Source organism: Typopeltis vanoorti, chromosome 20 (assembly GCF_054136105.1).
Source record: "Typopeltis vanoorti isolate ZY-2024b chromosome 20, IOZ_Tvanoo_1.0, whole genome shotgun sequence".
Taxonomy (NCBI): Eukaryota; Metazoa; Arthropoda; class Arachnida; order Uropygi; family Thelyphonidae; genus Typopeltis; species Typopeltis vanoorti.
In genome coordinates, this window is record NC_143568.1 from 105,402,767 (window position 1) to 105,427,187 (window position 24,421).

The 24,421-nt window shown below is 36.1% G+C and overlaps 1 protein-coding gene across 1 annotated transcript; it reads right to left on the bottom strand.

Annotated features, from left to right (window-relative positions):
* Nucleotides 1-48: 48 nt before the first annotated feature.
* On the bottom strand, nt 49-24,421 carry LOC150095748 (cytochrome P450 3A14-like). Its single transcript, XM_090409794.1, has 14 exons — nt 24,174-24,421; nt 22,563-22,659; nt 20,048-20,100; nt 16,812-16,908; nt 15,628-15,744; nt 15,074-15,162; nt 14,192-14,337; nt 13,401-13,516; nt 4,471-4,606; nt 3,988-4,148; nt 2,393-2,481; nt 1,267-1,410; nt 436-598; nt 49-284 (listed from the first exon to the last, which is right to left on the bottom strand). The coding sequence occupies exons 1-14, from the start codon at nt 24,245-24,247 to the stop codon at nt 192-194; spliced, it is 1,575 nt and encodes a 524-aa protein (XP_090265920.1). The 5' UTR covers nt 24,248-24,421; the 3' UTR covers nt 49-191.

The following is a 24,421-nucleotide window of genomic DNA, read 5'->3' on the forward strand; positions in this document are numbered from 1 at the left end:
TATGCTGACTTAACCTGTTCTTCTAGCGAATGTGCGATAAAACAAGTATTCAATATTTGAAATCATTTATTTTAAAACAGCTACAAAAGAACAACAAGGACAATTCATTGCTTGTATTATATCACATGTAAGTACTGCTCCAGAGCAGATTTCGCGAATGTAGTTCAGGAAGGAGCATCCATCCCGGTCCCTTAAGAGGTTCCTACATCTTTCCTTACTTCCACCTTCAGCATTATAGCCTTTGGCTGCAGAACATTCTGGCCGTTGTAGTAATCAAGTGGTATCTGGTAAATAAGAAGGTTTTGATAAGATTACGAAAGTGCAGCCATCTTAAATTGAGCAACTTTTCAATCTACAATGCTGTTTAATGTAATACACACATCTTAACGGTTTCTTTCTTTCTCGATAGAACTATCGCTAAGATGGAATGCTTACCTTTGTTTCCGAACACACTTGGAATCTTACGTGTGTCAAGAGTTTCACCAGACACACCTTAATTTCCATCAGGGCCAACCTCATTCCAATGCAGTTTCTGGGTCCAGCACCGAAAGGCATGTATGTATACGAGTGACGTCCTGCTTTATTCTCGGGGGTAAATCTGAAATTAAAAACCGGATATCAATGAACAGTCTTGCAAGTTGTGAAGTTCATATTAGCAACTGCATTTATGTATACTCAGCAAGAATGGATTGGCTAAAACAATAAAAAAACCACTCTCGCCAAACCTACTGTACCAAATGTGCTATAGGTGTACAAATAACTTGTGGGTGGCAACAACACAAATAAATAAATAAATAAAAAACACAAATGTATATTTCTATTAAGCATGCCGTGTGAAAAGATACCATGTCTTATCTCCAAACTTCTACAAGTTCGACCTATACATGAAAGATTACAAGACATGAAATTCTGTATACTCCAGGTTTGTAGAAGGGGTTATGGTCTTCAGGAGAAAGAAGACCATAACGTTAAGATGTGTGTATTACTTTGTATAGTCAAAATATGCATATAAGCCATCCTAATATCATGAGCTTAGAGGAGATTAACGATCTGCATAAGAAGTATAACTCTTTATTACCTAGAAGAGGCCACAAGATTTAGTGATGAAAGTAGGTTTATTAATGGCTGTAGTTATTTACGACCATAAAAAAAAGCTCAGTTATTCTAGTTGTACTCATTGGTCAGAACTCTTCTGTCAATAACGGAATAAAAACAAACCAGACACTAAAACGTGAAGATGTTTTTCCCTTCCCCAACTGAACTCACCTTTCTGGATCAAACTTCTCTGGATCGTGATAGTTTTCTGGATCATGGTGAATTGCATAAATTGGAATGGTAACCACCATACCCTTTGGTACTGTAATCCCCGTGTCTCCAAGTTTGTAGTTTTCTGCAGCCTTTCTCTCTGTTCTGGGAGAAAAATAAAATGACATTACCTAAAGTAATAAATTTGCTACTAATCAAACTACATTAAAACTCGGAACAAAAAAACAGAGTACACACACAATATGTTTGCAACTAGTATCTAAGAAATCATAAATCCGTATTTTATATATTTGTTTTCATAATTTTATACTAATTCACGATATTTTATAAACGGCACCGTTCTTGAGAGGCGAATGAGGTTGCTTTTCTTTTCATAGCATCTTAGAGATTTTTGATAGGTGGGAAACTTACTTTAAGGTTGTGTTATTTCAACACTCCAGAATTTGTATCAGCGAACTTCTTGTTGTGGAGCGAGTGCACCTTTGTCTTATTTTCTTGCATATTTGTGAGTCCCTTGGCTTGGTTTGCATGATATTAAGACCTTTGTCGTTCCAATCAATAAAAAAGGGCGTAAGAGTCACCTCGAAAACTATAAATGCGTAAGTGTCGTAAATACCAGCTATAAACTACACACGCGAATATTGTCTTTAAAAATCAAGTCAGGTGTAGAATGTAAGCATTATGGATCGTTCTTTTTAATCTTCTAGACTGAAAATAAAGAAGAACAACTTCATTATCTTCTATACAACAAGAAGATAATGAAGAATATCGGACTTCTAAAAGAATACTATTATGATATCCATCTTCATATGATGATGATGAAGAAACTAATTTTCATATAAGATATGAAGAGGATTTTCTTAGTTGCTAAAACGTGAATAAGATTTTCTGTAAGAAGCATACATTGCTAATGAACACGGTAATTGGTCAATTTATAGGAACGTTTACTAACTTTTTTTTAGTTGTTATTTGAACCAATTTCTCTAACTAGTAGGCTGTAAAGATCACTGTTTCTCCTATCCCCACAAAATAACTCGTTTTTTTTCCCATTTTTAACAAGATAACTGCTAGAGGAAGCTTTCGTCGCTTTAATTCTTACCAACCCAAATATATAAATATACATTACCTTGTTGCTGCCGGGAACAGCCGAAGGCTTTCCGAAATCACACATTCCAGGTATTTTAAACTGTTGATCACTTCGTAACTCATTTCTCCCTGGGAAAAAAAAAAAAAAAAAAAAAAAAAAAAATTTTAACAAACAAATTTTATGTCTTTTTTTTTTTTTCCAGTAATTTGAGACATTCAAATTACTGAAAGGTTTCTATAAGATTAATTCAGAGGATATTTTTCAGAACAGAACTGGGGGTTGGAGGACTAGGGGCCATCCATGGGAACTGGGCAAGAGTTTGGTTAACAAGGGAGTTAGAGCTAGTTTTTTTTTTACTTTTAGAGTGGTGAATGAGTGGAATAAGCTGCCAGAATCTGTTGGAGGTGCCATGATTGTGAATAAGTTCAAGGCAAAGTATGAGAGATACTGTGTGGATGGCGAATAGTTGTTCTTGACATGATGTTTAGGGCCTCCCTCGATGAGTCTAAAGACTCCTTGGTGTTGCCCGTAATAATAAGAATAAGTATAAGAAGAAGAAGAATTTTCTTCATTGCTGCAAAAAATTTCCGGAGAAGCTTTCAGGATGTTAAAACTGAGTTTAAGAGAACTGAAACATTTGACTGTCTTTTTTTTTTCCAAATTCAATTCAAATCAAATAACTTCTCGATGCAATTGAATTGAATAGTCTGCTAGAACTTCATTTGGATCATGTCAAATCAGTTTGACACCAGACCTGAATATGAAGTGTTGTATTCATATTGGAATTATAACCAAAGATAGTATCTCTATCGCTTCATACCTCTTACTTCCAATATCTGGCACCATGCGACTTTTTTCTTTTTCTGAAACTCAAGTTGACGCTCTAGGGAAGATTTTCACCATTAAAAATCTCAGATTATGATCTGGGTTCAACATACAATTCGTTTTCAAATGTTTATAAAATGATGGAAACACCGGACTTGCTGTCACTATGTTCAGTAGACATGAAATTGGCCAGGAGGTACTTAGAATGGACTGGCTGCCTATCGCTGTTGCTCATTTAGCATCACCCAGGGGGACGCGAATAGCTTAAGGATCGCTATGGACCTAGCAACAATGGCTCCCGGACCATGTTGTCCACATTCCTTTGATGTTCACCATATCTTTGTCAAGATTTCTGAAAATTTTACAGTGTAGCTGGAAAATGTCTGCGCTACCTTCTTTTATTGATTGGGTTAAATAATCCATGTTACTGAGCAACGGCTGCTCAATATTCAGAATTTATAACTTGTTCCGATAAATCGTTTAAAAGGTGGCGTGGGTTATGGAACAATGCTTTGTTATAGTTTGTAAAAACGGCATATAGAAATCTGTTATATTTTGCAATAATCTTCCTTAATAATTCCTTGGTGAGAGGTCGCCATGTTTGTTACAAGCAATGTGCGTTCTACGGTCGATTTTGCTGTGTTCAGGATTAAAAACGTAAGTTCTGGACTTGCTGTGTCAAGTGACAATAGAAATAAATTATACTCCACCAAAATTATATTCTTCAAAGTGCAATTTGACTATTTAATATTTTTTTATTATTCTGACGTGTTCAGGAGAATTTCATTCGACAAACAGAATATACTTACATGTTCCTTTATGGCGTTATCTATTTCCCGAATCAACTTTTCTTGGCATTCTGGATTCTTTGCCAAATTGTAAGCAGCACATGATAAAGTTGTAGCGGTGGTATCGTAGCCAGCCATGAAAAACAGAACACATTGGGCAACCATCTCATCGTGGCTTATAACTACAAAGAATGAAGCGAAAAGAATCCTGGTATGAAATTATCAGATATGGCAATGGTTTGTAATAAATTTCAGGCTGACTACTGTTGATCAATTTACTGAGTATTCGATTATCAATATTGGTTTGTTAAGCGACAGTCTAAAGCTCCTTCTTGAAAATTAGGATAAAGTACTTAACGGATTATAATCTGTGAGGAGCTGCAGTAGGTTATTTTCAAAAAAATTTTATATAATAAGACATCTGAGAAGGCACGATATTTATTTAAGGAAATATACCTACGAGCCATCATGGGTATGCAGACTTTCTTATGTTAAAGGTCTTACCTTTATTCTTCACATCTTTAAATATCTCAGAGTTCCCCTCTTCGTGGCCATACTCTGAATAGACGTCTTTACTTTCTGTTGTTGCTGTGCTCTCTTTCTCTGCATCCATTAATATCTGAAGAAAATCGTTCCTGGTCTAGAAGTAGAAGATACTCGGTTGAATCAAAAGTCAACTAATTGTCAAATGGTACACTAATTCATAGTATTATATACGTATTGATTCATCTCTAGTGTATGCAAATCTAGTGGTGATATGTTCATAAGGGAAGGATATAAAATTAGCCAGGTAATAACACTCTTTTATTTTTAAAAGTATCGTAAGAAGCTAAAAGAAATGGACCTATTTGTTAGCGCTGCAAATATACCGTAATCTCCATATATATGTCCCGAAACTTCAGTGCAGGTAGATTACATGGTATAAACATATGTAAACGTTTGAGTAGTTGAAGGCAGGCTAATTCTACAACGATCTGTTTTCCAATAATGGCAATCTGTTGTGGAACAATTAATTATCCAATAGTGGCGAGATGTTTTCCAAGAATATGTTGTCCAATAGTCGCGATCTACTTTTCAACAATCTGTTATACGGTATGGCACAAAGGCAAAAAAATTAACAGACCAGCATATAGAGAGGCTACGCTGCTACATTTAGCTGTAGCAATGGTATTGACGTTGAAAGCAAAGACGCTTATTTTTGAGAAGAAATTTCGCTCATACGGAGTTAGTAGAGCAAATGGTTCAATCCTACGATATATTTGCGAGCAGTTTGTTTGTTTGTTTGTTGCTTCTGTAAACGTGCTCCAAGCAATAGTGTCATCATTGCCTTAATTGACGCTTCCGACGTACTGAGAGTGTTCTGTCGCAATGCAAAGGGCAAGCGGGAGGCCACGAACTATTAATACAAAGGAGAATTAAAAGGGTGTGCTGGAGCAATTGTTACAGTCTCAGAAAAGTCAATGCCAAAGAGCGGTAAAACTTGGGATACCGAGACAGCCACTAGAGAATTCCTTAAGGAGCTGGGAGCCTTTTCATACAAACTTCAGCTGGGTTATTGTTTAACAGCAACGGATTACACTGCGTACATGTGCTGGCCATTATCTATGAGCACCAGTCCTTCCTCCATAATGTCTGGTTCTTGGAAGAATCTAAGCGGATATGTAAACGACCGACCTACAGGTGCCTTGGTTTCTCGAGATCTGAATTTGTACAAGAGAAACCTCTTCTCAGCGAGGTCACCGCATGGCGCAGTTCCGGCCATGGCATAATTGGGCTCTACTTCATTCAGTAGGATGGTTTAACCACGCCTTTTACAGCGAACGCTACATAGAGAATGTGTTGGTTCTGTTCAGCCAGGATTTGGATAGGATGTCTTCTTCTTCTTGAGTATTCTGCAATTGAGCAAGTTCTTCTTTTTGTAGCAGAAACTTTCCTTCCACTCTCTTCTGTTCTGAGCCTTCTCTTTCAAGGCTGTGTACCTGTCTCCATTCAGCTTGTCACCTAGCATTGGTTTCCTTACTCTTCCTCTGGGTGTTTTGCCATCTATATTTCCTTCGATGGCATCTCTGATAATTCCATTCCATCTCAGAATAGGTCAGATCCAGATTCCCTTTCTTCTATTTATCCTTCTTAACATACTTCTTTCTTTCTTCTTCTACTATTTTTAAGACCTTTTCATTAGTTATTTTATCTGTCTATTTGATTTTTTCCATCCTTCTCCAAACCCACATCTCAAAGCTTTCCAAAATCTTAATTTCTTCTTTCTTCAATGTCCAAGTTTCAGATGCATAGAGGGCAACACTCCACACATAACATTTTATTAGTGTCTTCTTTAGGTTTCTGTCCATTTTACTTCTGAATAAATTAAATTTTCTATCAAAGGCATCTCTTTCCATCGCTATTCTCCCTTTTATGTCACTTTTATATCTTCCATCACTGCTAATAACACTTCCTAGATATTTAAATGTCTTTACTTGATTCAATTTTTCTCCATTTATTCTGATATTTGCCTCTTTCCTTTATATTTGCATTACCTTTGTTTTTGTGATGTTAATTTGCATTCCCTAATTGATACAGGATTCCAGTAATCTGTTCAACAGATATTGTAGTCCTGTTTCAGTATTTGATAATAATGCCTTGTCATCTGCATATCATATTGGAAAATTTCTGTATACCTCCCATCTTTATTCCTTCTTCCGAATTCTCCAATACTTCTTTTAACGTTGCTTCGGAATACATGTTAAACAAAATTGGTGACAGAGAACAGCCTTGTCTTACTCCTCGTCCAATGCTACCTGGTTCTGTTGTACCATATATGTCTCTCACCATGGCAGTTTGTTCCATATATAGTGAAATAATTAGCCTTCTGTCCTTCCAATCTATACCAATCTTTTCCATTACTTTCACCATCTTGTCCCATTTTACAAAGTCAAAAGCTTTTTCAAAATCTATATAACAGATATTAACTTCTTTATTCACTTCCAGACTTCTTTCACTTACTATTCTTAACAGTCCAATCTCATCTCTTGTTCCCCTACCCTTCCTGAAACCAAACTGATCTTCTCCAAGAAATTCTTCCACTTTAGATGCATCGTGTTAAGATTCTCATAAGTATTTTTGATGTACGGGAAATGAGACTTATTGTTCTAAAATCCTTGAAGTTACTGCATTACTTTTCTTTGGTATAAATAAAATTTGGTCATAAAATCTTTTGGTAATTCTCCTTTGTTATAAATTAAATTTATTATTTTGGTTATTCCTTCAGTTCCTTTTTTTCTGAAGTTGTTTCAGGAATTCTGCAGGTATTTCGTCTATTCCTTCTGCCATTCCACATTTCAGTTCTTTAATGGGCCATTTCTACTTCTGTCTTCAAAATCTCTGGGCTTAGATCATCTTCATTTACCTTCTTTATATCTTCTAATGGCAACTCATTTGGTCTGTTTTCCTTGTCATATTGATCTTCAATGTATTCCTTCCATCTCATTAGGATTTTATCTTCTTCAGTTATGATTTCTCCATTCTTATTTTCTATTCCTCTAGCTTGAATTCCATTTCTCTTGTGATTCATGCTTCTTGCTTTATCATACAAAAGTTTCATAGTAACTTTCCCACTATCTCATAATTTTCCATTTCTTCACATTGTTTTTTAAGCCAATCTTCTCTTCTTTCTGGTTCCCTTCTCAATTTGTCATTCAGGGTTCTCAATTGTATTGTCCCTTCTGGGGTGTCTTTATTTTTCCTATTTCTTCTTTCTTCCATTGGAGAAATAATCTCATTAGTTATGCAAGGTTTTTTTAATTCTTTTATCTTTTACATCACCAATTTCTTCTTCTACAATCTTTTTTATTTTCTCTTTAACTTGTTCCCATTTGTTTTCTGGATCTTCAGTTTTGACAAAACTTGTTTCCTCTAATTCTTTCTCCAATCTCTTTCCAAATTCCTTGGTATTTTTTAATTTCTCTAAGTTCCATTTTTTCCTTTTCATAGCTTCTTTTATTTTCTTTAGTTCCACATTTATTTCTATGAATAGTAGGTTGTAGTAAGAGTAAATATCAGCTCCAGGATAAGTGCATGCATTTTTACACTATTCTTGTATCTTTGCTTTACTATAATGTAATCAATTTGATACCTTTGCTAATCTCCTGGTGTTTTCCATGTGTATAATATTCTCTTAGATGTTTGATGTTTTAAACCAAGTATTCGTAATTATTAGCTTATTTTCTTTACAGAATTCCACTAACCTTTTCCCTCTCTCATTTCTATTACCTAGTCCGTATCTTCCTACTACACTCTCATCCTCTTCTTCTCCATTCCAATCTCCCATTATAATCATATAGTGTTTTCTTTTTTTATTCCTTAATTAGTTCTTGTAATTGTTCGTACATTTCCTCATATGAATGGTCACTTGATGGCATGTATATATTATTTTTATGTCCACCAGTTCAGCCTTCAATTTTGCCACCTTAATCCTGTCATTCAGACATTTTATGACTGAATTTTATGGATAGGATGTATTGTGAAAAAAAAAACATTCCATTTCGTGCACGAGCATTCCAACAACTTTTCACACATGACGTGGATCTAGAACCTGTTTATCAGAACACTTCTCCAGGATGCCCACTTCAAGGTACACAGAATTTTCATACCCTTCAAGTTTTCCTGATCTCACAACAATTGATCCCTTTGTTTGGGATATGTTGAAGGAATGGTTATTCCACCATGATCCGCCTTCAAACCTTGATGAACTAAGGAATAAAATTACACGATACGTCCACCACATGTCCCAACCCTTTTTATCCAAGATGACAGAGAATATTCGCATGCACTACCAAACCCGTCTTGAAAGACAAGGTGTCCATTATGAGCTCGTCATCTACCGTCGTTAATGCTTTATTCCACCAAGATTCCACAGATAGTTGTGGATATGCATATCATCATATATAAATAAATATATATTTCTTTGTTAATAAACTTGTTTATAAACAAAGAAACGTACAAAGAAACGTACCAACCTGGTGCGACCATAAAGGATGTAACTGAGTCTATTAGAGAGCAAAAGGAAAGGGTGAAAGAAATGATTGTTGTGGCAGGTACGAATGATTTGAAAGGAGACAAAATGGAAATGATAGAAGACCTGAATGAATTGTTTGAGGTAGCAAAAGAAAAGAGTGAGAGAGTTAGAATGATTAGTCTTTTGCCACGGTATGACAGTGAAATGGTAAAAGTAGGGCCGTAATTGCGAATGACTTTATGCATGGGTTATGTATGACGAGTGGTGTGGAATTTGTGGACGTGTGGAGTGAGTTTGATGGGCGAAAGGATCTATATAAGATGGATGGCTTGCATTTGAATGGTTACGGTGTAAGAAGACTTTAGAAAGTGTTGCTGAATGTAGTGGATGTGTAAATTCAGGGAAACTAGATTCGTTAAAGGGGGGGGGAGATATACAGTCCTTAGGGAGGCAGTTGAATATAAAAATGAATATAATATGCCAGAGCAAATAAGGACAACAAATCAGAGTGGGAGAGTTAATATAAGGCATCAAGGTAGGGTTGGGGCTAATGGGGGTCTTAAATTCATGTACACTAATACTCGGAGTATTAGGAACAAGAAGGAAGAGTTTTTGGCCATGGTTGGCACTTCCAGACCACAGGTTATTGGTACTAGTGAGACATGGCTGACTGTAGATGATATAGCCGGTGGGATTGAATGTGATGGGTATAGTGTGTTCAGGAATGACAGAGAATAAAATGGGGGGAGGAGTATTGTTGATGATAGCTGATGAGCTACAGCCAAGGAGAATAGAAGTTGAATTGCAGGATAGAGAAAAGAGCACATTTGAGGCCATTTGATGTGAGATTGTGGCTAGCAGAACTAAATATACAATTGGGTGCTGCTATAGACCAGGTGATGGAAAAGATGGTGGTGACAATATGCACAAGCAAATAGAAGAAATGAGTGGAAGGAGGGTGATTATTATGGGAGATTTCAACTATGGTAACATTGATTGGAAGGAGAAGAGGACACATGGGAGAAAGGAATTGGATTTTATGCGGTTATTAAGGGATAACTATCTGCGACAGCATGTAATGGAAAATACTAGAGGTCAGAGAGTGCTTGATCAGTAATTACATCTGAGGATTTGGCTGTAACAAATATGACCATATTGCCACCAATCGGTGAGAGTGTTCATTGGGTCTTGACTTGGGAGGTGGCTAAAGGTGTGGAATTTTCAATTAAGACAGGGTACATGTGGAATTATGAAGGAGGAGGAAAAGAAACTTGTTCCGTTTGTTTCTAGGTGTACTGTGAAGAGATGTTGTGCAGCACTGCACGTTTTCAACGAGCTTAGTACTGAGTGGAGGAATTATTGACGTTATTTCAGATGAGCATTTCCCATGGAAATATTTGTAGAATATACAAATTGCAGAGACTAAACGTCTATGTGAAAGTGGGAGGAGTCAGTTGGTAAGAGATGGATCATTTATCAGTCTAATTGCTCTCCTCTGTATTGAGTCAAGCATTATGAGGGAACGTTTAGGAGCCCCTACTCCACACGTGAGAACATTATTTGATAGCAGCTGGGCATATTTGTGATTTGTATAATGTTAACAGCTGTTCAGGGGTGAAGTAGCGTCTTGAGCGAAAGAGGAAGCCTAGTTTTTTGAAGCTAAGGATGCAGTGGCGCTGATGTGTTTATGCCAGGAGAGACTTGATGGCAAGATCATTTCAAAAAGAGAAATCTCAAATTGTCTGGAAATGTAGGTGTTGTCAAAATAATACTGGGATAAAATGGTTATTTTTTTATGAAAAATAAGAGAGAACTGGGTTTTATTAGCATTGAAATTGACTGGGTTATCTGAACTCCATTGGAGGATGGATTGGAGATCGATATTGAGAGTGGTGGTGGTTGATGTTCTGTAGGTTGAAGTGAGTTGTGTAAGGTAAGTTTTATCAAAGGAAAGGGAGGAGTGCAATGTGCAGTCATCTGCAAAACTGTGTATTGGCTTTGAGGTCAATTGAAGTACGGCATTGATATATAGCGGGAAGAGGGTTGGTGAGAGGACAGAACCTTGTGGAACCCTGGCATTAGCTGAATGGCGGGAAGATAAGGAATCATCCACCACAACACAGTGAGCATCCAGAGAGAAAGTTGGCAATCCAACTACAGAAATCCCGGGACAGATCAAAGGTTTGCCTATTAAGCCTTTGTGCCAGACTTGGTCAAAAGCTTTGGAGATATCAAGTGTAATTGAGATTCACCAAAATTCTCCATGGCATTTGTCCAGAAATGGGTGACATATGTGAGCAGATCTCCTGTTGATCGGCAGCGACAGAACCCATACTGGCGGTCGTTTATTAGGTGAGTACCTTTAAAGTAGTGAAGGACTTGGGAATTGATGATTTTTTTACTTTAGAAGCTACTTTACTTTACTTTAGAAGCTGTCGTTCAATCTTTAGACTGTTTAGAATATGTTGTACAATAACGGCGATCTATTGTCCAACTATTTGTTGCCCAATAATGGTGATCTATCTTCCAACAATCTATTGTGGAATAACGGTGTTTTGTTTTGCAATGATTTGTTGCCCAATAATGGTGATCTGGTTTCGAAGAATCTGTTATCCAATCATGGCGATATATTTTCCAATCTGTTGTCCAATGTCTGTAGTAGAGAAGGTCCTGAATCTTCTAGTTGGAATTAAAGAATCCACCAAAGCACGATGGGAAAACTCCTGACTTTTATATCTCTGTTTATTTGTTCCAGTCAGATTAGATTCTGTATCTCACGATTTTTTGGGATTTATTTCATCATTTTTCTATATTTTGATGATTTCAGCCACAGTAGATTATGAATGCTTCAATTGTACTGTAATAACACTAAAGGACTGATGATGATGTATGGCAGTTTTAAATCGCACCGTACTAGAAGCATTGTATATAATTATACTAATTTATGGCACATTCCTTTGTTGTATTATTCAGGAAAACATTGTGCCCGTTAAAGTTTTGCAACACGGGTTACATACAACGGAAACAGACACCATTGAAAATAAACAAGTAACTAAAATCTTGTTAATTCTCAGTTCATTGCTCAGTTCAAGACCAACTTTCCCAACAGGACGCCCAAAATGGCATAAAAAAACCTTTTAAACACTCTATCAAAATGCTTGGTTGATTAAACCCTTCAGAAACTGAAGCGCATTCATCTATTATGGGTCCGACATTTCGCTCATTCGCCTCTTGATTTTCTCCAACAATCCGACGTCATCGAGAAACTCAGAAGATCAAATGTGTGCACAGTAGTCTGTGGCAGTATCAAGGACATATAATAGAGATAATTTCTTTATTTCTACTTGCAGAAATTTGTCAGTCAGTAAAAATGTGTTCTTTGGTTGGAAAGTTGAAGACATGAGTTCGAACCCCTTCCATGAATGAAGGACCTTTACGATATTAAAATATTTAAAAGCTTCGAAATTGACTGGAGAAGTTAAGAGAATGCAATCTCAAGCATTGTTTAAATTTCTATTCTCATAACTTGTAGCAGAGTGTTGGTTTTTATAGTGTCGTTTTCTTTAAGATTTTTAATGCCTTAACAGCTGTTCGGAGCTGTTGGTTCTCAATGAGAAATAAATCTCAACAAGGTGCAAACCTTGTTTTCAATTACAATAGTTGAAAAAAAACTTTTAAAAACTTCGGTTTGGCGATGTACAGTCATTAAATGCAAGGATATTAAGAATCCAGTTTTATTTCGAAGACAAATATTTGAAACTTTAAAAGCCTTAGAAAATGACGAGTGAGCTTAGAATATTTGGCTTTGTAATGATGGCTTTGAATGTCCTCTCGTTTAGTAGCTTTGCGTTACCAAATGGACGTAAGCTGTTTCTCGGCTTTACAGGACTTTTTAAATGAATATGAGTCAAGTAGGTGGAGGAAGGAAAATCATGTCACTTCATAGATGGGAGGTAACGGGTTTCCATTCTTCAACTGGGATTTTTAATCTTGAAAAAGAAAAGAAAAGAACGTACTTAACTAATAGATAGAATACTTTGGACTTTTTGCCTTTGATGTTTTGACGGTAATTTTAAACAACGCAACTCTCTATTTGTCAGTGTGTTCGTGAACATTTTAAGTGATTCTTAGCATTATTTTGCAACATCTCAACATGTTGTTAACTATTATTCCCCAATCTCTCCACTTTAATGCCTAATCTTACACCTTGCCACAGCGGAATTGCAACAGTGTGTGTGTGTGTCCATACTGAAAGTCTGTTCTTCACATCACTTTCAGAAATTTGCAATGCGTTTATAGGGGAATGTGATGTAAACTCCTCTACTAAAACTAATAAAGACGTCATCTTATTAATAACAAATACAGCAAATTGTATATACCTGCATCTGATATTCATTTAAAATGTAAACCAAAGCAAACTTACCTGACCTCTTTGGCGCCTTTCTTTGATTGTCTGTCGGATAATATCCCCAAAATATTTTGCACTTTCTGGATTAAAGATTGAGATTCGAAAGAATTTCATCAGATTCGGCAAAATGACTAGAAGAAAAAAAAAAACAATTACATAGCCTGTAAACAACTAGTTGGAATTAATGGGATTGCTCTAAAAATTAAAAAAAATATATAAAAACATTAGCAACAGTTTACTCACGTATCTTTAATTTTCACCACTCCCATACAATAGACCAATTGGTCAAATTTACAGCCCAAATCTGCTAACGCCTTTTTATTCCCGTATATAGGGAGTAGGCGAGACCGTTTTAGCCCTATCTAACTTTTGGAGACCAAGTGAGCAGTTCAGTCTCCACTAATAGCAATCACAGATAGCTGGCGCAAGGCTATCACTGATTTAAGTGACTGCAATGAAGAGACGGCTAACAAGTGCTGCCATCTCGTGGTCCTTAACCGTAACACAATATTTTTTTATGTCTGAAATGGTGTGGGTTCTACAGTCGATTTTCTTGAATTTAAAGGAAGAAAAACCCTCTTTTCCGTGCCAGAGATGGACTAACTCGGGGGAACCAGATGAAAAAAAGGCTTTGAAAAAGTTACCAAAGTCGGCGAACTTCTCCATTTCTAAGGGACAACAAATCTAAAACTACTTAAGGTAAATTTGAAAATAAGTCTTAAAGATCAGAACAATAAGAAATCGAACACAGAAGCCTATTTAAAAACAACATTTCGTGATGAATAGTTTCGGATTTGAACACTTACTTAGTAAAACCATCCTCCAGCTAATATTCTGGCTGAAGGTCTTCCTAGCTTGTGTTACCAATGGATTGCTGGGATCATTATGGGAATCGACTTTAACAGCAAAGGCACTAGTAGCAATCACATCCAACGTGAAGGTACCAAATAATCTGAATTGACAAAAAAAGTCTGATTATTAAATTTATTTAAGAAATCTTCTCTGTTCTGATTATGACACTAAAATATTTTAAAATACTTATTGTTAATAATAATACGTCTACATAACAGCAAAATGTCTTAAATTTAATTACAAAGAAAATTTAAATAATTTATTTTTTTATGTTTCCCATTGGCTTCAACTATATCTTAAGTAATTTATTCTTAATTACATGCCAATTTCTTTCATATTGTGCCCATACGCTGTGTGTGTGTGTGTGTGTGTGTGTGTGTGTGTGTGTGTGTGTGTGTGTGTGTGTGTGTGTGTGTGTGTGTGTGTGTGTGTGTGTGTGTGTGTGTGAGGGACATCATTAGCATTAGGGAAAAACATGCATATCGTCTGCATCTATTACTTAACGTATCATGAGGCTTAACAGTCGGCCAATCGCAGCCAAGTAAGTTGCCTTCTCCACACAACGTCATGAGCTCTCTGATTGGACAGATAATCGAAAAAATCTGCATATATTATGAATCTTTCAGCTGTGCGTATTTCGGCATAAATAAATTAATGTCATCATTTTTGAAGGTAATTTTCTATTTTTGGATAGATACATGTTTGCCATATAAGTAGCGTTTATTTTTATTAATTTAATTTATTTATTTATTAATATTAATTTATTATTGGCTAAAACTAATTAGATATATAAAGACAAATACAAGAAAATATAAATATAAAAAATAGCCATTTACTTTTTGCAATCAACTGCAGAATTTGTATCGGCTGCTTTTAGGAAATTTTTGAATGTAGTTTCAGCGCTGTCGTCGATAATGGACTTCATCTGGACAAAATTAAAAAAAAAATAGTTATATCAAATAATTATTTAATTTAAATTTTATTTTATTTTATTAATAACTTAAAATAACCGAAACAAATACCCCCCCCCCCAACCTGTTACATTACGATACACTAGTGATCATAATGTAACAGTTTGAAAAGAATCAAAAATTGATTTGAGTGATCGACTTAAGGCTGGCTCATGAAAAAAAATAATAAATAAATAAATTCTCCGACCCCTTTTATTCCCAAAGGAAGAAGGAGAAGCTTCTTTTGCCCTAACTTTTATCGAAGACCAACGGGCAGTGTCCCCATTCTTCGGCCATCATTGATAATGGGCACAAGCCATCAAGAAATTAAGAGATTTCAGGGAAGAAATTACTCCAGACAAGTGCCGCCATCTACCGAGAAAAATTTTCTTTAAGCCTGAAATTAGTTGAATGATGTTAGAGAGAGAGAAATTGCTTACCTTTTTCAGTTTTCCTGAAGTGAGAGCAGGGGTTATGATTGTCCTTATTCGTTTCCAACTTTCCCCAGTTAATGTTGTAAGAAAATTATCTCCAATTGGATCCCCAACCTGCCGTGACTACACGGAAAATAACCACATTAATATGACAAGTGCATGAAAGTGCAATGCAACATCAACAAAGAGATTAAAACTAAACGAACGAACTAAAGGTATTAATTAAAAGGCTTTAAAAGGGTATTAGGGAAATTATAAAGGCATGTCACGAGTTTTAGAATTCTAAACATCTTTTCTGCATCTTGTCATCTCACTCATTCATTACTCAAATATATTTTTTATTCAAATAATTTAATTCGTACTATTTTAATTTTGAAATTTTATGTGAATTTTTGCTACAGCAGTGTAATTCCACTGTCCACTCTATATTTCAGATTCAGCAGGTTTCAATATAGAGCCAGTGATGGGGGGGGGGATATTGGCGCATGTGCAGAGCTTGGTTGGTCAAGTCCATAGTTTTTCTCTAACCAACATGCTAATAATTCGATTTACACTAGCTTCAATCTGCGAATGTCCTTAGGTGGTACATGAATTTCACTACCCGGTGTGATCCAACACCTCCGATTTAGTGAAGGGCAAAAATGGCTTGACACAATTTTCATGTTTGGTCAGTAGAGCAGGGTTTCCAGATTATGAATAAAGAAACAAATAATTATGAAATAATAATAATAAAATTCTTCGTTCATCCACAGTACTGAAGTATTACAGGATTGCAACGCCATGTGGATGAGATTCACATCAACCTTTAATAGCACATATTCAAAAATATAATTAAAACTACCTGGTTTATTTTTGTATTTCAGTAGAATCTATCGATAAAGGTTGTAAATGATTCGTACATTAGTTCCGTGAGTGTGCCCAGAGCTAGAAAATCCAAAAAATTGCCCAAAGCACCAAACAAGGAACATCTTCAAGGTATCAAATATTCAAAGTGGTGGCTGAAAGAGGACAGTAAAATCATCCATCATCAAAAAATCTTTGCAAACATTCCTGTCACAATGGAATTCAAACTCAAAGTTCCCTACCACAAAGAGAGACTCATTTCAATAAGCAAATCCACCAATAAACTGGCGTTTTTGCATTGTATTCTAATATTCGATATTCCCCACTTAAAGGAAGTAATTACTTACCCTTCTTCCGGGGAAAATTTGAAAGTCCTTCACCATTATCTTTCTTAGGAGGTCAGGTTCACCAACAGCAAGGAAAGGACGACTGCCATCATAAGCCCTGCAGGAGAGTGAAACACATTAAGCAGAAGGTGAACACTGGTTCTTACATACATAGCATTAAAATTGCCAAAATTACGCACTAAAAACACGACTTCATAAAAGTACAAAATCTATGAACTTAGTAATACTGTTTGCAGAATCATTTGTCAACACAAACAACATCACCGGATATCCTGTTTTTACTCAAATAGAAAAATTCAATCCGATTTTGAAAGGAGAACTATAAAATGCGAAAATACAACACATCTTAATAGGATAACATATATTCTTCAACATTAATGGTTATGATTAGGCTCTAACTTCTCTCCCTACCTCCACAAGTCATCAGTCCAGTAAACAATTTCTACTAAGACTTGTAGAGGGGAAACAAACTCCCTCGCTGAAGAATTACAATTATTGACTAAGGGAAATACTCCAAGGTCTTTTCACTTCTGTACGCGATGTGCATCCTGCAAGGGTGCAGTTGCCTAGGCCCCGCTTAGACAATATGTGGGACTGAAGTTGATGAGAACGCATTAGGAAGTTACGCACCACTTGAATAATCCTTCAAAACCATGCAAGACTGCACACCTTTTTGAGCAACTCTCTACCGTTGTCAGATATGAAAGATACCAGAAATAAATAAATACGGCATCCCCATAAAAAAACCCGCTAAAATATGCATAAAATAACAAAAAATCAACAAAAAATAAGAATAAAACCATCCACGTCACTAACATTCAAAGCCATCATCAAAGAAAAATGATCAAAGAAAAACATGTTTTTTTTTTTTGATTGTTTATCTTTGAAGCTTGGTATATTCTGCAATCTCCTATTGCAATTAGTAACTTGTTAGTTACTAATTATATTGAGGTTTTCCATCCTTGGGGAACCGCAATGTCAAAAACGATTCAAATGACTTCTTTTGCATCAGTTCCACCTGCTCAATGAAGGAATGCTAAAATGTTAATAACGACGTAGCACGAATTTTCTAGATACCTACCAGAATACTGGATAATCAACGCTCTGAAACTTTTTTATATACGTCTCCTTCTGCATACGCTGTAGCTGTAAGATCCCTTCCAGGAAACTCAAGAATTAACCTAATCAACACTTCATTTTCTATAGAAATGTCTGTCAGTAGCCATTTTCATTCTCGCATCCTTTGGCCCTACAGTTACACAAAATGAAGGCCCTCTTTGATTTTTATTCCTTCTTCCCAGAGTGTAATTACTGATCTAAAAATTTCTCTGACTTGCTAGAATAAAGTCCTTCATTGTTCATGCAACAAGTACGATAACATTCCATGGAAGAATTTGGCGTCTCATACGTGGCTCGAGCTGAGATCACCAGTAAAGCTTTGCACTCTTTATAGCTCCCGACAGCTATAAGAAATTATCAACAAATCTAAAATAGACGTTGCAATGACGAAATGAAAAAAAATATTTTTTTTTTCTGCTGCAAGGTCTGTCGATTCTTTTCGTGCCCCACAAAAATTATTGAGTCAACCTCTACCATTCCATGCTTCCACTTCTGTTACATCTAGATATTGCCATCTTAACATCAACTAACGACGGTGTTCATTTAATGAAAAATGGGGAGAGCATTGAAGAACTAAAGCTGAACTCAGTCGCCTAGGGACATCATTTTTCTACATTTCTTCAAATGCCTTACTGGTCTTTCTTCCAAAAGATATTGAAGGAAATCTTGCATAGCTTATATACCAACGACTGTGACTTCAAAGGAGATTTAAACATTTGCAGTCTAGGATGGACAGCCACGCAATATTTTCTCTATCTTACATACTGTTATCTATCCTACAGCACACGGAAGAAAGTCTATAATCAGACTCTCCCGAAAATGGGAAATAAAAAGTAAACTATCAGATCATCACCCTGCTGCTCTCATCTCGTTTCTCTCGAAAACGATGGAAATGATAATCAATAGCTTTGCTTCTTCACACTATTTGAGGATTTTCCAGTTGATTAGCGATTAAGATGCAAGCCACGTTGAGAGTAAAAGGTTAACTAATCCACTCTCTAACCAACCTCAATTCACAACCGGATCCCCAGTTCCATCGCTCTAAATATCTTCACAGCACCGGAATACAAATCATATCCATTGTTTTGCCGATGACAGTGCCCACCATTACTTTTCATTTAACAACCTCTAGCTCAACGGAAGCGTTCTTCAATGAGGTATCCTCATAATCAATGACTTAAACACCAATCTTCCATGTCCCCAATGAGGTGAAGATCATAAGTTAACCTGAATGCTAACATGTAGTTCTGTCTTATTTCTCATTTGAAAGATTTCACTTCACTGTCCATTAAGCCTGATGATATTCTAAACTTCAGTCAAAATGAACTTTCGTTTCTTCGGTTGGCCTTCCATCAAGCCTCTCCTGGTACAAACTCACCACATCCATAATCTCCTTGCAGAAGCTTGTTTTCTGCTCAAGTTGCCACTTCTTGTCTCCAACACTGTTAAAACACTTTATTTTAATCAAATTTAGGGTTAACATTTTATCCTTAAAATACTGTCTTCAAATTTGAGTGATGCATCCAAAACTTCCCAAAGAATGAATGTACTAACAGAAGAGGGTAGTCCATTTTTCTACAGGTATTTATAATGGTGTTACGAGCACCCCATCGTGTCTACACTTTTCTTTAAACAATTAAATTCGAGCAGCTAATGAACGAAATCTATTAACACCACCTCACCGGCCATTATGGTTCACATACGCATCCTCATACACTTCGTATCCATCATATATTTCAATGTAATATCAATGGTATTACAATTTTAACATGCACTTCGCATCCATGACAAACTTGACGTCTCTAGACGTCTTGGCCGGTAGGTGTTCAGGCCTAAAGGATCAACTTCTGATCTTCTTACACACACACACACACACACACACACACACACACACACACACACACACACACACACACACACACACACACACACACACACACACACACACACACACACTTGTCTTCAGCAGCTACTTTATTTCTCAATCTCTGCTTACAATAATTCACTACACAAAACAAACAAAAGTTAAATGAATTATTCATATAAGTTTCAAACAAGTTTATTACATAAGACAAATATATACTCGAAAGTTATTTTTAATCACTAGATATTCTTACCCGTATATTTTCCCCAGTTTTCTGTATCTTTCTATTTCCACTTCATGGAAAGGCTAAAAAGAATGAACAAAACAATGGTCATTGGTAATTTTTTAACAATGTCATAAGATATTAATATCTTAGAAATGGCTAACGTTTCATATAAGACTGCACACAAAAAATCAAACGAAGTTTTTTGTGATGATACATCAAATCATCAAAGTAATAATAAATAAAACCAGACTACGCGGTTGGCTGGAAACAGGAAGATGATGGTAATCTGTTATGAGGATTGTCTTCATGGACATCACTGGGTACTCTCGTCCCTGTTGTTTCGGATTAGCTATTGCCTTGATTGGCAACAACGTGGCCCGATGGATCTCGACTTTTCTGGCAAAGCAAGCTCGCATTGTGAAAGCATCAGTTGAAGAGCATGTCCAAGCATTCCATATGTTCTTCTGGTTACTTAATTCTCCTAATCTGATTTCCATTGAACAGCTGTGGGATCTTGAACGCAGCTTCTATCGGTTGATGTCAGTGCTCCCCTTTCTCTCGCTCCTTGACCTCTGGGACATTATCCTGTCTAGTGGATTCAGAACACCCCTTCAGGATATCTTCCATGGTCTAGTGGAGTCAATGTCAAGACGAATGTAAGCGGTTATCTCGACCAAAGGGGGACCAACACGCTGCTATATACAGTAGATGGTCATAATGTGTTGACTCTTTAGGATATCTACTAGGATTCATAGCAACGTGGTTCTTTGCAGCACCACTAATTAGCCTTTTGGTGTCAGTAAATGCAAAACAGCTTGGAAACATCATCAATACTAATGATCAATGATTACCACTTCAGTATTTGTCGAAGCACTTGAACATATGAATATGCAGTACCCAAATGGGTACCAAATAGTAGTATCTTTGGCATTTCTGATTCGTAAAAATTAAACGTAATTTATAGCTCTTCAATAAACATGAAAATGTAACTTCTTTCCACCTGCCACACATGGATCTGTTGTGTTATATGTTTTGCTATAGGTTCCTCAAAATGAAGAGTCCCTTGTAGTACGAAAAGCAGCACCAACTGGCAGCCGAAATCAACATCTAAATTGAATGGACAAGAGCACTTTGTTCTTGTCCAAAATAAAAGAAGAATTGGAAGACCAAGGAAGCAAGGACAGGATACCAGAACAGGCAACTTGGCTTAAAATTCGTGATTAGAAGAAGAAGAAGAAGATATTAATGTTGGAGTACTTCAGCAAGTAACTCATATGGAAATCAATGTTAAAGGAAACAGAACTAAAACCTGTTTTGAATTTACGGATACAGAAAGGCTAACTGGTGATGCATCAAATCAAAAACAAATCCTAACAATACAGTATTTGGTGTGAAGAGGCTTGTCAGTCTCTTGGCATGAAATCATCTTGCTAGCCTGTCATGGCTTCAAAAATTTTTATACATAAATGTTTAATATTTTGATTCAGACAACTTCTTCAAAGAACTAACATTTGCCTAAATACGAGTATATTGCTTAAAACAACTTTCACTGCTGATGTTTGAAGTACGTTGTATTAAATTTATTAAAGCAACATAAAGTTGGAACAAATTTGCTAATATTATTTCTTGTGGTTTGTAATCATTCTTTATAAGTTTGTTTCATTAGCCCTAATTTGAAACAACATTTAAGCATGTATCTTGATGGACCCTGTCTCACCACTGGCAGCTTCTTCTCATCAGACATGATAGTTACAAAAGGTCCTAGCAAAAACTGTCTATCACATTTGATTACAGTGGGTGGTGCCACACATCCAGACGGTGAATTATCGGTCTATTGTAGACGTGTAATAAAATACACAACGATCAAAATGCCTCAAACTGGCAATCAAACTGTTTACGAATTACAAATTGCTTCGTCGCAGTTACAGTTGATAACTGGAAAAGTACTCATATTGTGACGTATCTTGTAGTACTTTGACTTCAATCACCGTGCATTCTATCACATAAATGTCTAATTTTGTTCGCTCGTGTGTTTACATTATTACTAACTTCCTACTGGCAGTTTTCCTCCAAATTAATCTGTAATCTGTTAGGACTCCAATCATCATTTTTAGGTGAAGGGACGTGTTGTATGGTGGAGCAAGTTTCCGCTTGACATTCAACTTGTTAACTGTATGAGTTACCAATACCACAAAGTTAAATGAACTGTGAAATATTTGGAGTATTATTGACATAAGCATGTGGCTGTACAGCTATGAGACTCGGTAAGGTCCGAGCAGTTTATTCAATCACGGAACTATATTTTAGAAAATAAGTCAAAATTAAAATGATTCAACATCTTAAAATTGTCTTTGAGTTACACATATACTAGTAGAATTATCTGTAAACTTTGTAAAGGATTTTTGTGCCATTGAAACCAATCTCAATACTCGAATAGGTTGAATATTATCTTAAATGGACGTCAAGCATTGTTATACTTTTAAACCATGTTGAAACTCTGAAGAGCTTTATAATATTACACAAAAAAAGAAATCACCTTTACCTTATTGAGATACGAAGCGAAGGATCCCACGAATGGATATCCTTTGACACACGGGATTCCTCTTTTCTGCCAGTAATTGTGATTCCTTGTTACATACCTGAAAACAAATATAAACTGTGACATTCTGTTTTTCATGCATGAGTATATTTATATTATATATGAACAAAATACATGTCCTAACTCTTTTTTCTTTCTAATATATAAGAAAACGATATAATCCGGATTGGATGAACATATTAAAGCCATTATTATCGTCGTACTCATCTATAAGTCGTGTCGTAGTGCAACATTAGCAGTGCCGCACCCCACGCGTGGTTCGAAAATCAGCGTATAACTTTTAACTCCCCAAAACCTTAACTACTAATAGTCTACTGTTGACCGGAAGCCTTACCGATAACATAAACAGTCTATTAACACGTATTTTATATATTTTATGGTAGTGAATGATAAAATAGACTAGTATCTACATATATTTTATGCATTCATGAGATACCTAACTTTTTCTTAAATAATTTGATATTTCTTGGATACGATGTTCGTCTACGAGTTTTTTTAAATTATAGCAAATGTCCAAAAAATGTTCCAATATATTTATTTAAAAAAAAAACGGCGTATAAGTGGACCGCGCAGTTCAAACTCGCGTTCTTCAAGGATCAACTGTACAACGTTTCCAGTTATGTTTCTCTGTATTCAGCTTATTTGGTTTCTTTCTTGCTCTTTCTCCCAGAAAACCCAATGAAATGCGGACCATCTAAAAAGGTTGTAATTTGGTACACTTCCTTCTGCGACAGGAGAAACAACAGACCATTATCTGGCTCTGACAGTAAGATGGAACCCTATGTTTCTTGTTGTTCTGAACCTTATGTCTCTGAGGTCCAGATTTTCTTCTCATCCATGACAATGCCACTGCTCACAGCGCTGGAGTGGTGAAGTAGCTTGAAGATGACGACATGGAATGCAGTATGCTGAAGACATCCTTATATCGAGTAAGATACACCGCTGTCAGCTATTTCGCTGTGAAAGGGGATTACACGCCATACTGATGTTATGTGACCCTATTTTGGAGCTTATTGTGTCAACTTCTGTTGACATGATCTTGCGCGATTCGTACAACTCTGTGTAATGTTCCTTATATCCCACAGACGATTTTCGCCGAAGATTTTCCTAATTTCATTGTAATTCTCTTATACAATACCACAGTGAATTTGGTCGTGCTTCATCACAAATTGCACGAGCTATATGACATTCTGTTTTTGTTAATTTTGTCGAGCAGTGTGTTTAGTTTCTTAAATTTGACCTTTCAGAAATATCGATCGATCTCTCATTTTAGTTTTGTGTTACTTGTATTATTAACGCGTATTTCATAACTTATTTTGCAAGGATCACTCCATCAAATGTGGCATATACTGTTCGCGTGGCTAGCAAATTAAAATGAATAAACTGTTTCTTGAAGGTTATTTTACTCTGCGATAAGTTGGTCATAGGGCCTTTCTGTCCCTTTGAAAATTATAAAGTTAAGCAAAAAATGAACAACTAACATTACAAAAATGCGAACAAGTTCTTAGATTATGTCAGTGGGACGAAAACAAGATAAAAACCGTAACTACTTACAGATAGATAAGAGTGATTACGGAGATAACACCGAGTAGCCAAGTGGGGATACCAACAGCTTCTAGAAACTCCATGATTGGGTTATAATAAGAAAAATAAGAAATCTGTAAGATTTTGACCACTTCTGGGTTGCTCAATCAAAACTGTTGCTGGATATTTTTGATGTCCACACCCGCTCAATATCGGTCTTACTATTTATACTTGAGTTTCAGCATGACTACGCAGATTCCCGTATCATACGACATGCG

Coding starts and splice junctions, on each gene's coding strand:
- LOC150095748 (XM_090409794.1), bottom strand. CDS start 24,247: ATGGAGTTTCTAGAAGCTGTTGGTATCCCCACTTGGCTACTCGGTGTT. Junction 599..1,266: donor GAGAAGTTTGATCCAGAAAG/GTGAGTTCAGTT, acceptor TTTTAATTTCAG/ATTTACCCCCGAGAATAAAG. Junction 285..435: donor AAGTGTGTTCGGAAACAAAG/GTAAGCATTCCA, acceptor CTTATTTACCAG/ATACCACTTGATTACTACAA.